The following is a 13,480-nucleotide window of genomic DNA, read 5'->3' on the forward strand; positions in this document are numbered from 1 at the left end:
TAAGAGCCCCCTGTGTACTGTAATGCCGGTAATGGCCACTCGGGCTATATAAGCCTGTATAGTGTCTTGTATATGTTAGTTCACCTCCAGACTTTGTTCAGTAAACACCTGTGAAACCAACTCCTGCATTCCGTGTCTCCATTAACACACGGATACAACAGATAGAGGATAAACATCTGGTCAGATGGACGATTACTGCACAAAAAAATAGATATTAGGATGATATGGATGCAGTGAGATTTGAAGTAGTACAGGCAGAATGACAAAAATCAGTAGGATTTCTAATAGCCCAGATTTTGCTGACCAAAATAATGGTGTCTGATTGATTCACACCATTATTAATGTGCAAATTGGCCAGCAACTTGTAGCGAGGAAAAGTTGCCCCGTGAATTGCAAATCGCCACAAGTACCTGAACCATTTGCGCCGCTCTGTCATTAGCTTCTCGAAAATGGAATCTCGCCCTTAACCTCCCCGTGGTTTTCATGAAGTTGCTGCTTTTACACATTAAACCACCTTAAACATTCACTCCCTCCACCACCGGCGTACTGTGGCTGCAGTGTGTACCATCTACAAGATGCACTGCAGCAACTCGCCAAGGCTTCTTCGGCAAAACCTCCCATGACCTCTACCACCTAGAAGGACAAGGGCAGCAGGCGCATGGGAACACCACCACCTCCAAGTTCCCCACCATCCTGACTTAGAAGTATATCGCCGTTCCTTCATCGTCGCTGGGTCAAAGTCCTGGAACTCCCTCCCTAACAACACTGTGGGAGCACCTTCACCACACGGACTGCAGCGGTTCAAGAAGGCGGCTCACCACCGCCTATCAAAAGCAACTAGGGATGGGCAATAAATGCTGGCCTGGTCAGCGACGCCCACATCCCATGAACGAATTTTAAAAAAATTGCCCATTAAACTCGGTACAGAAAATTAAGTCTAGTAATTATCAGCGTAAGTACCCTTTTAACAGCGTGATAATTGTTAATGACCACCAATCAACCTCTTTTGGCCAGTAAGTGAACAATTAAAAGTGTGCAGTCTCATTCCTTCAGGTAGTGAATTGCTGGAGATTTTTTTTTTAATGTCAAATTTTAAATTAATTGTTTTTTCTTACTTTTCCCTTCTGTCCTCTTTTTCTCTCTCTCTTAATCTTTCCCTCTCTTTATTTCTCTTTCAGGACCTGATTTGACATTGAATTCACCCACTCTAATTCACCCTCCTTCTCAGCCCTCCTTCTGTTTATTTCTCCATCCTTTTATAATCTCATTGGTTAAGGAGGTACCGTTTGTCCCATTGTTCACCAAGGTACACAATGAATGGAAAGACCCTAGGCAAGACGGAGGGTCAGAGGGATCTGGGTGTGCAAGTACACAGATCCCTGAAGGCGGCGGAACAGGTGGATAAGGTGGTAAAAAAGGCATATGGGATACTTGCCTTCATTAGCCGAGGCATTGAATATAAGAGCAAGGAGGTTATGATGGAGCTGTATAAAACACTGGTTAGGCCACAGCTGGAATACTGTGTGCAGTTCTGGTCGCCACACTACAGGAAGGATGTGATCGCGTTAGAGAGGGTGCAGAGGAGGTTCACCAGGATGTTACCAGGGCTGGAGCGCTTCAGCTATGAAGAGAGACTGGGCAGATTGGGTTTGTTTTCCTTGGAGCAGAGGAGGCTGAGGGGGGACATGATTGAGGTGTACAAAATTATGAGGGGCATAGATAGGATGGATGCTGAGGAGCTTTTTCCCGTAGTAGAGGGGTCAATAACTAGGGGGCATAGATTCAAGGTAAAGGGCGGGAGGTTTAGAGGGGATTTGAGAAAGAACTTTTTCACCCAGAGGGTGGTTGGAGTCTAGAACTCAGTGCCTGAAAGGGTTGTGGAGGCAGAAACCCTCACAACATTTAAGAAGCATTTGGATGTGCACTTGAAATGCCATAGCACACAAGGCTACGGGCCAAATGCTGGAATATGGGATTAGATTAGACAGGGCTTGATGGCCGGCGCGGACACGATGGGCCGAAGGGCCTCTATCCGTGCTGTATTACTCTATGACTCTAAGGTCCCGGATGCCCGTTATTAGCTCGCACTTCTAGCAACTGTGTTAGCACAAAGTTTTAAAACCTAAGTGTGCGCATACATGTCTAACTAACAGGGCACGCCCCTCGCCAGCAAAATCAGGCGCGTTATTTTTTTTTCTTTTAATTGTTCAGTGAATTGTCAAAGCGTTCAATAAACTTGGGAGCCTCTGAATAAAATCTGCAATTCAGACTTCAAATTAGCACAGATCAAGGCTCAAATACAATCCTGCTACTGCATAATAAATAGGACAGTTAATTAGCAGGAAATAATTAGAGCTTCTGAAGTGGCACTGAAGTGACGAGTCTATCGTTACCTATACACTGTTCTCACAAATGTGTTCACTCGCTCCGACAGGAACTTCTAATTGCCCTCGACAAGTGTGGGGTTAGGTTGTAGCAGGTACACTTACAACTGTTGCTTAAAAAGCTATTTTAACAATTTATAAATTGCACATCTCTTGCGGGTGCGTCGCAAATCTGTAACTAAATTTGCCACCTGTCTGGTTCCAGCTGGAATGTGTTTTCTTTTTTTTTTTAAAGTGGGCTACCTGGAAATTTCTCAATTACAAACTTAACCACCTGAGACTCAAGTGGAGTATAACCGCACGGTGTCTGACGGTTCACTTGAAGCCTTCCATGACATTGATTGTTTAACTGACCTAAATTACACAATTACGGTTTAAAAGATTTCACTGGCCAGTATTTTTAGTTTGAATGAGCCGTCCATTACTTATCAGCGGTACCCCTTTTCTGGTGGAGTGTACTTGATGACAACAGACGACAACAAAGCCTAATTTTCTAAAATGAAACTTTTTATCTCCGATTAGTTCTATATTTTGTGATGGGTTGGTTGGGTGGGGAGGAATTAGTTAATAGCAACAGCAGCAATTAAAACTCAAGTCACAAGCTCACCAGCAACACCCACCCCCCCAACCCCCGAGGCAAAAAGTGCCACCCGCTACCTATAGCACAAGCAAGGGGTACGGTGACATCACCAGAGGATTTTACAAGTCAGCTGACCCAGGCTGTGTTCCAACTTTATGATATGAACATTATATGTTATTCCTCTGACATTCAATGAAAAGTCCACACCACTGCAGTGTGAGTCATAGGATAAAAAGCACTGTGGTTTATTTAATAGGCCCTCAGCTCTGGAATTGCCTGCCTAAACCTGTCCGCCTCGCTACCTCTCTTTCCTCCTTTAAGACGCTCCTTAAAACCTACCTCTTTGACCAAGCTTTTGGTCAGCTGCCCTAATATCTCCTTACGTGGCTCGGTGTCAACTTTTTGTCTTATAATACTCCTGTGAAGCGCCTTGGGATGTTTTATTACGCTATATAAATACACAAGTTGTTGTTGTTATGTACAGCGCACTTTAGCACTCAATAGAGGATCCTTGCTACGACAGGGAGGGAAAGAGTCCAACAAATCTACCTGGCATTTTCAGCATCATGATCAAGCCACGCACAAAGACACAAAGGGCTCGAATTTCCAAGCCCCATGGAGGCGGGTTTGGAGGTGGGAGTGGGGGGAAAATTGCAGAATCGGGGGGCACGAACCCTTCCTGCCCCAACCCGCCTCCATGCCCGTTTCCCAGGAGGCGGGTACCCGACCTGTGCTGGGAGCCGCCTCCCCGAGGCGGGAAGGGGATTAGTGCCAATTAACTGCCTGTTAACAGGTAGGTAACAGGCAGTTTTTGGCCTAATCCCTATTTTTAGCCCTGAAGTGTGGGATTCCCAACGGCTCCAAACCACGCCAAGTTAGCGAGGCGGGCCGTCGGGCTGAAGGGCTTGGAGGGTTCGAGATGTCCGGTGTTCAGGTGAGTGATGGGTGCATGATTGCAGAGGTAAGTGTGTTTGGTGTGTGTAAAGTGTTTAAATAAGTTTTACTTACCTTTACTTACTAATGCAGGCTTCCTTCCTTCAGGTCTCGGGAGTCCCTCATCTCACCGGCACAAAGCAGAATGGCCACGAGCTGTCAAAAGTTGCAGCATTCTGCTTTCTGTTCTGGAGAGATTTCTAACTGAATCTGTGGAGAAGGACTCAAGTTAGAAGTCAGATTGTCAGTGTTTGACAGCTTCACAGAGCTGTCAAACGCTGATATTTCATCTGTCAAAAGCTCTTGACAGATGAAATGTCAATCCCTGACGTCACCTGTAACTGGGTGTCCCTTAATTGGCCTGCTGAGCCCGCTGGGCGGGCTTAACAAGGTCAATCAAAGGAAAGTTGCGTGGGTTGGCCACAAATCGATGGAGGCGGGACTACAACCCAAAAAGTGGGAGTCCCGCCTCCATCACGTCCCCATTGACAAAATCCAGCCCAAAGTTGCTTTTCTGACTCAATGGGGTAGAAATTGGTGTTGGGCTGTTGAGCGAAACGACTAGTGTCGAAATGGCTGCCTGTTATACGTCCCGCCCAATATTCGGTTCCATTGCCGATTCGATACTGCCCGCTTGCGCTACCGCCCAAGACCAATTTCTACCCCAGTAATTTTCCCCACAAGCACCAGGGCGCCGTGTTATGCCTCAGCAAACCCAGCTAGAAAGGCTTGCCTATGACGTTTTGCTGGTTAGAAACACAGGGTGCGATCTTGGCAGCCCTGGGGAGGCGGGACTGCTGGGAAACTGGCAGAATTTGAGGGCGGGTGCCCATCCTGTCCCCAACCCGCCTCCGTGCTAACTTGCCAGGAGGCGGGTAACCGACCCGCGCCGGGTCCCATCTCCTTGCAGGCGGGAAGGGGATTACAGCCACTTAACTGCCTGCTAACAGGTAGTTAACAGGCAGCTAAGAGGATTATCACCATTTTACCCACACAAGTGCGGGCTTCCCGAAGGCTGCGAACCCCGCCAGGGTCACCGAGGCGAGTACTGGGTCTGCGGGAGTGCAGCAACCATCTAATTTCTGCTAAAGAAAGAGGTTTGATGAGTCTTGAATTCAAGAACTCATCAAACTACAGAGAATGTCAGTGTTTGACAGCTTCACAGAGCTGTCAAATGATGACAATTCATCTGTCAAAAATATTTGACAGATGAAATGTCATACGCTGGCGTTCTCTGTAACTGGCTTTCCCTTAATTGGCCCGCTAAGCCCGCTGGGTGGGCTCAACAAGGTCAATCAAAGGAAAATAGCGTGGCTTGGCCACAAATCGATTGAGGCGGGACATCGACCCGACAAGCAGCAGTCCTGCCTCCAACGCGCCCCCATTGGCGAAATCGCCCCCACAGTTTCTCAGCACGAAGGTTTCTACAAAATAAGCAGCTGGAGAACCATCTCCTAAGCAGTGGGGGATGGTGCATCCTGTTTATTACAATACCGATTGTAAATTTACTCCTATTTGTGCAGTGACAGCAGGGAGAAGCAACCTTACTGCACCATAGCATGACTCATGCCCAAGAACACTTCACAGATCGCTACAGGGGGAGGGAAACTGCACACAGTTTTCACCGTCAGTCCTGAATAACTACACATCACATAAGAGGACTTGACTGTATTTTCATACTCATCTCGCTGAATGGTGATAATAGTAGAAAAGGCAGAGTTGAAAGAACTGAGATTCTCTCATTAATCAGGCGGTTGCTTTGAAAGATTTGCTTCAAGCTTGAAGTCAGCATGGCGTAATTACATCGGGACTGCATCAATCTAAGAGACTTTACGGTGTTGGGAATACATTAAACTAAGAGACTTTGCATATTGTGTTATGAAGGCTCCTGTGCGTTCCCAGTTGTACATTAGTTTTGTAACCCTAATTTTTCTGCCAATAGGATTCATCTACACTGATCCTGCTTTCAACATTCAGGGCTTTCCTGACTCACAGCCAGATTATGAATATTTATTTTGTTGATAATTCGCTGTCAGTGTGAGCTGTCTTTGCTTTGAGTGGTTTACGTTGGGAGTATGAAACTAGCATTGTATGGGAATTCATTAATCTAAGTGTCCTCACCGCACACTGGGTTGAGAAACTCGCATTCATTTCCAGTTTTATGTCGTCGTGGGATTTTAACCACCATTAGTGATGTGACAGACCGTAGTAAAATATATCGTCGCAAACCGTGTGTTGCTTATGATAAATCTCGTGACTATTCAGAGATATTCTAGCTAAAAATTGATTAGCGTTTTCTAACCAATAGAGCAATTTAGTGAATTATAGCCCCCAGTTCGACCATACAGGTAAGCAACATATTGCCTATGTGTTTGAACCTAGACATTGGGCGCTGGTAAGCAATCTGACCCTGAAAGGTATCACAGCCAAGCCCAATCTCATCTTCACCCGATGTCCATACAGGGGTGGGGAGAGAAGGCTGTGGACAGCAATCAGGAGCAGAAACTCTGGCTGATTTTTTTTTCCTTTCCCCCCCGCCCCCCAACTCAAAATAATCGGAACACCCAAATGCTCCGAATGCCACATAGCTAACTCAGCACAGACCAGGGGTCAAAAACCCGTGACCTCTGTTGCTCAATCCCTCAACATAGAGTGCAGCTGTTCACCGTACGATCAGTTTGACAATGTTGGCCTGTTCAGGGACATTTCGCCAAACACCAAACCCTGACCCAAAAAAAGCTGAAATAATTCTATTAACCACAGAACTAGAATTGAGTGGTTATCCATCACCGCATCCATGAGCAAATTACTTCTTCACAGGAATAAAATCCTCCATCACATATAAAATAATAGCCCCTGGAAGTTTTATTGCTACAACTGCAGTTTCAGTGGACCAGACCCAATATAAAAATACAAACACATATTATATATATATGGTGTTGCTCATGGCTAGTCAGAAAAAAATATGGGGCAGAAATTCTTCTCGGGCCGTGGCGCAAAACGGCAAATTGGATCAGCCTCCCGTTAAACACCCAAGATTCAGCTCCATTGCAGCCAAAGGAATCCAATATCAGGCGCGGCGTGAACCCCTATATCTCTTCGAGCTGTGTTTGTTGTAGCAGGACAAAATGGCGGGCAGATCTGTCTGACTCATGCCAGAGCGCCGCCACTGGCGGGAGTATTGCATAGCAGGAGTTACAGTGTCGCTTATTAAGAGCGGTGGCAGGAGGGCACTCTGTTAAGACTTCAGGCTACACCTCCAGTGTATTACTAACGTCGTAAAGGGGGTTTGCTAAATCACGACCAGCGGGTGTGACAAACAGGCAATCAAGAATTAATATATGCAAAAATATATCCAATAGATAATACTCACCCAGTAAACACAAGGCAGAGCAGAGTACAAATCAGTATCAGGACTTGGTTAAACATGGCAGACTGTGTCCTCTGAATGGCTCTGTGCAAATCATTCTGGAGAGAAAGAAACTCCTGTCAGGCTATCGAAGAGATGCAAATACAAATGAAATATTGCCACACACAAATCTGTCCAAATAAATTGTCAGCATCAAGGCGCTGTATTTTTCAAAATGTTAAGATTAATTTGTCTTCTTTGTAGCTTAGTGAGATTGTTTTTTTAAAACTTTAATATTGTAGGTTCTTAGAGTAGCACAGCCGCAACTGCTCATTCCCAAGGTGATCCTGCATCACAATCAATTACAGCAATAGGTGTAACTGTGATCTTGCTGCACTGGTCACTGTACTGTGAAATGTCAGGGATCAGGCTAAGAGCGATGGTGGGGCCTGGTGCAACTGCAACAGCTTGCATTTAGATAGTGCCTTTATTTTTACAGAGAGAATATGGGACCGATGCATCTGAAGGCACAACGCCAGTGGTGGGTTGAAGCTAGGAGGGACGCAAAAGAGGCTGGAGTCAGAGAAACTGAGAGCTCGTGGGGGGGTGGGGGAGGCGGTTGTAGCACCGGAGGAGGTTATGGAGAAAGGTGTCAGCTTTAAGAACATAAGAAATAGGAGCAGGAGTAGGCCATTTGGCCCTTCGAGCCTGCTCCGCCATTCAATGAGATCATGGCTGATCTTCTGCCTCAACTCCATTCACCGGCCTTATCGCCATATCCCTTGATGCCCTTACTAGTCAGAAATCTATTGACTTCTGTTTTGAATATACCCAATGACTGAGCCTCCACAGCCCTCTGGGGTAGAGAATTCCAAAGATTCACCACCCTTTGTGAAGAAATTTCTTCTCATCTCAGTCCTGAATGGCCAACCCTTTATCTTGAGGCTGCGGCCCCTGGTTCTAGACTCCCCAGCCAAGGGAAACATTCTCCCAGCATCCACCCTATCAAGCCCTGTAATAAGTTTGTATGCTTCAATGAGATCCCCTCTCATTCTCTGAATTCAAGAGAATACAGGCCTAGTTTACTCAATCTCTTCTCATACGACAGTCCCGCCATCCCAGGAATCAATCTCGTGAACCTTCGTTGCACTCCCTCTATGGCAAGTATATCCTTCCTTAGGTTAAGGAGACCAAAACTGTACTCAGTACTCCAGGTGTGGTCTCACCAAGGCCCTATATAATTGGAGTAAGACTTCTTTACTCCTGTGCTCACCTTTGGGTCAGTGGTGTCACTTTCACCTCCGAGTCAGAAGTTTGTGGACTCAAGCATACTCCAGAGACTTGAGCAATTGGGTGACACTTTAGTGCAGTATTGAGGGAGTGCCATCTTTCAGATGAGATGTTAAACCCAAGGCCCTGTCTTCCCTCTCCGGTGGATGTAAAAAAATTCCATGCCGTTATTCAAAGAGCAGGGGAGCTCTCCAGGTGTTCCAGCCAACATTCACCCATCACCAAAATAGATTATCTGATTATCACACATTGCTGTTTGTGGGACCCTGCTGTGTGCAAATTGTCTATCACGTTTCCCTACACTACAATAGTAACTACACTTCAAGAGTACTTTATTGGCTGTAAAATGTTTTTGGAATGTACTGAAGTTGAGTGCAATGGCATTTTTACACGCACTTCAGGGCAGATGGGGTCTCGGTTTAACGTCTCATCCAAAAGACAGTACCTCCGACAGTGCAGCACTCCCTCAGTGCCAGCCTGGATTATGCGCTCAAGCCTCTGGAGTGGGACTTGAATTCACAGCCTTCTGACTAAGAGGCAAGCAAAAGGCCAGTCCTACGGTAAGGCAATTTTTAAAAATTTGTTCATGGGATGTGGGTGTCACCCATCCCTAATTGCCCTCGAGAAGGCAGTGATGAGCCGCCATTTCAGAGGGCAGTTAAGAGTCAACCATATTGCTGTGGGTCTGGAGTTACATATAGGTCAGACTGGGTAAGGACAGCAGATTTCCTTCCCTAAAGGACATTAGTGAACCAGGTGGGTTTCTATGACAATCCGGTAGTTTCAAGGTCAGAATTTATTTCAATTAACTGAATTTAAATTTCCCCATGGTGGGATTTGAACACAGGTCTCTGGATTATTAGTCCAGGATTACTAGTCCAGTAACATAACCGTTATGCTACCATACCCTAATAGGGGAAGGAATCATGCCCTACTTTAGACAAGTTTAAAACTCTGGTCATCTCTGCTACATTGCATTGTTTCAGAAATTAATATATACCTCATGAAGAGGACTTGCTAACAAACTAAGTTTTTTAAGTACAGCCTGCGAGTTCAGAAAGATAACAAAGACCAACTAGCCGCAACAGGTGAACAGAGTGAATATAATAGCCAGTATGGTGCATTCAGCTCTATTCCTACTTAGCTCGTTCAGAATGGACGTTGCCTAGCTATTGCACTGTATTTATCTCCCCTGCACTCATCTGCTGTTACATGGCCAATCTTGCTAGGAGTGCTTTTATTACAAAAATATGCACAATGTGACAGAGGTAATAAATTAGCATTCCCTGATCTGCGGATGTTACTTGCTCACTCTCCCCTCACCCGCCCCCCCACCCACCCCCATCACCACCTACAAACAAATTCTGATAAAATGTTGGAAAGAAGTTGGGTTCCGATGAAGCGTTTACTTCCAAACTGTTAACCAGTCTTTCTTTTTTAGAAGCAGGCAGATCTGCTGTGTATTACCAGTGTTCTGTGTTTTCATTTTTGAAAATGTTTAGGCGGTTGATTTAGGGGTCAATGTTACAGTCATGAAGTTGCACCTGAGCCCAGGCTATTTTAATGAACATCTTTCAAAAATCTAATCTCGTTTTATTCTTTGGGTTCAGAAATATAATTGGAGTTCAGGGAAGTGCCTATGGGAAGTAGGATAAAATCGGTTAACAGTCACTCACAATCATGTTCTCCAGTGCATGCTTGGCCAGCCAGCAGTTCAGAAACACTGGGATGAAGAGGTTCCTCAGGGGAGGCCAAAAAATCTGTGATGGAAAGAAAGAAAACAGATTCACACAGAAGGAAGACACGAAATAATGTAAGCATGGCATCCAAATGGTGCCTTTAACATAAAGGCAACATCTCAAGATGCTTCACGCATGTAAAACAGACACTGGGCCCCAGAGGGAGAGATCAGGGGAGGTGAGGACGTTGCCCAAAAGCCTGATTATAAAAAAGATGGATTTTGTAAAGGAGGAAGAGAGGGGTGGAAAGGTTAAGGGAGGGGGTTTCCTGAGAGTTCAGCCAAGACAGCTGAAAGTTCTGCCACCAATGGTAGGGTAAAGGGGAAGGGAAAAATGCAACAAAAAAAAAGGCCAGACTCCGAGGGCAATTGGATGCAGGGAGTACTTCAGGTTGGAAGTACTTCATTGGCTGTATAGCGTTTTAGGACGTCCAGAGGTTGTGAAAGGCGCTATAGAAATGCAAGTTCTTTCTTCTTTCTTACTTGCCTATCGTAGAACTAAGCCGTACAGATCAGAAAGATCTTGGGTTCAGCCTCTGCTCTGCTCCACCTATGAGGTGAGCATGTTGCACCTCAGTATCATCCCATACATGTTGCTTTTATGATAGTTTAATCTATCAAGCAACCAAAAAATATGTATCTCTCTTTTAAGATGATGTGATCATTAGCTTATTTCAACTAGACAGCAGCAGCTCATCAAGTGGGCAGGGTTAGGCAAGGGAAAGAATATAAACTGGTCAAAGTTGCCCCTCCTGATTAATATACAGTGAGCTCTGCTGGAGGTGTTTGGACGTAGACTTGGCTGTGACCTCCTCCACAGCCAGACAGCCTGCCAACACTTCCCATCTGGGCGAGGTATTGCAGCACGATCACGACCAGCAGAACTGGACCCGCTGAGGGAGTGATAGCTTCAGAAGAGGAGAGTGGAAAAAGACGTTAATAAAACTGCAAAAGAAATAATTATATTTTATATTCAAGCTTTCAGTTATCTTTACAATAAATCTTTGGAAACCAACATCATGAAAGTATCTGTACTGACAGGTATTTTTTTTTTAAAGTTCTGTGAAATTAAAGTGGTCTGTCTTATCGACATTGAAACATGATGGGAAGAACAATTGGCCTGTGGCTGTCAATGATTTTTTATCAGCTTGTGTTTATAGTTTCAGCAATCTGTCATGAATCCTCTCAATGTTACATACTGAATATTGTAGGAGTTAGCAGTGCCTACTTTATAAGGAGTCTGAACTAACATTCCCAGTGGAAATTGAAGTACTCGGGGGGGGGTTGAAAAGTACATCTGTACTGATTGTGAAGTTTGCTCTCTCACTGTACTGGGCTCAGCACATCTTCCAAGCCAGTTTCCCCAAGGAGGGCAACACTATTTGGGCAACACTATTTAAACAGTACTTAAAAAAAAAAAGCTATTAAAATGAATTATATTGGCCCGGATATTCCGATGTCCCTACGGGTGGGTACGCGCTGTGTAGGTACATCGGAAATGCCGATTTCAGGCATGCCAAACGCATGTGCTGAAAACCGGCATGTCCGATCTGTCGAGAATGCTCAACAGATCGGATGCCTACCCTGGAGAAGGGCCTCTGCCGGGGGGATAGTTCCGCTTTCTGGAGAATCTCCGCCCGCAGAAAACCCTTAGAAATCTTACACCTGGTAAAAGCAGGCGGCTTTTACCAGGATAAGAGTTGAAAAAAGTAAAAAAAAAAACTTTTCAGTCATTTATCATTTTAAAATACTTTTTAAAAAGGTAAGTTTATTTTTAGCCCTGTAAAAAACTTTAATTATTTTTTTCAAAAAATTACATTTTTGTTTAAAATATTTAATTTATTGTAATTTCAACTAATTTTAAAAATGTGATTTAAAAAAAAAATTATTTAATGTTTTGAAGTGCTTTTGGGGTGATCGATATATTTGACAGGTCTATCTGTCAAGTGTATGAAGGGAGATTCCCTTCTTTGATTGGCTCCCCATGGCCCACGTGATCCCAGGGACGTTTGCGAACCGCCTGCGCCCCTGGGGTACGTGGGCCTTGCGCACTTGGAGTTCGAGAGGCCCAGCATTGGAACTCTACGCACCTCGGGAGCCCTCCGGTAAGTGCGTAGATTTTTTCCAGATCAGAGGCTTCCGCACGCGGGAAGCCTCCGATCGGAAAATACGGCCCAATTATTTGCACTCGACAGATTTATAGAAAGAGCAGTGGTGACAATTTATTCGAAATGCTTTCTACTTAGAATGGTGCGCACTTACACTCCGCACTGGGATGAAAAGCAGCAGCAGCTTTAGACAGCATGATTCAGCTACTGAAATTATAAAAAGCCCGAACATGACTGCAATAAATTTTTACAGTGATTTACAACACCTGAGACCCATGTGCAATTACTGTGATTGACCGGACACAAAAAACCACCCATTATAATTATGAAGATTCAAGTTGCTATCTGGATGATGATTAGATTGGGATACTAAACAGGTAACATTTTACACCTGCCTGATGAACTCGGCTGGTTCATGTACATTGAAGTGTCCAAGTCCACACACAGTACTGGACTCTTGGAAAAAAAACACACTTTGCAACTCAAGGAGACACAAGAGGTTTTGTTGCCATGGCAAAGTGCCTTTCAAAACACTTCATTACAGTTGGACAAAGGAGTGTGCGATGGTTCTATTACAGCACCCATCATATCCAGCGCTACTAAATTTATAGTTTTTAATTTCAGTATTAATAAAAAGCCAAGATAGAAATATGAAAGTTAAATTGAAAAAAAAAATTGACCTGCAGCAGAAACAGCATCTTCTGTAGAAAGTACTTGCCACAAAAATCTAGTGTGGCAAAGATTTTAAGAAGGTTTAACAAAGGGTCAATCAAATGGGATCGCAGTTGATTTCTCTTTATATTTATTCAACTGTGTTCAGTAACCTTTCAATGGGAACTGATCTCACTAGCAGTTTGATTATCCCTTTGATATGGACAGACCCCGTTAACAAGACCTTGGGAGGTTGAAGGCGAGACTGGGTATGTAGACGGACTGCCATCTTGAAAATTATGTGTCTTTTAACTTCACAGGGACCCAAGAGAGTTGCGACAATGTAATGGTGGTTAGGTGTCTGTAAGGCCGAAGGTGGTTGTATTGATACATAAACGGCTGTCTGCGAAGTCCACAATGGAAGGAGATATCTGTCGGCAGGAATGT

The 13,480-nt window shown here is 44.7% G+C and overlaps 1 protein-coding gene across 4 annotated transcripts in view; it reads right to left on the reverse strand.

Moving 5' to 3' along the window:
- Positions 1-13,480, reverse strand: part of kcnt1b (potassium sodium-activated channel subfamily T member 1b) — a 517,853-nt gene that overhangs the window by 162,469 nt on the left and 341,904 nt on the right. For all 4 annotated transcript variants that reach the window (XM_085965398.1, XM_085965396.1, XM_085965395.1 and 1 more), the window contains 2 exons: positions 10,213-10,296; positions 7,271-7,365 (listed from right to left, as the gene is read on the reverse strand). In XM_085965398.1, the coding sequence (XP_085821524.1) occupies positions 7,271-7,365; positions 10,213-10,296 (179 nt within the window). The remainder of the gene's footprint in view (positions 1-7,270; positions 7,366-10,212; positions 10,297-13,480) is intronic.

The sequence above is a fragment of the Somniosus microcephalus genome, chromosome 23 (assembly GCF_052327205.1).
Source record: "Somniosus microcephalus isolate GS21.2 chromosome 23, FLI_Smic_1.0, whole genome shotgun sequence".
NCBI classification, from domain to species: Eukaryota; Metazoa; Chordata; class Chondrichthyes; order Squaliformes; family Somniosidae; genus Somniosus; species Somniosus microcephalus.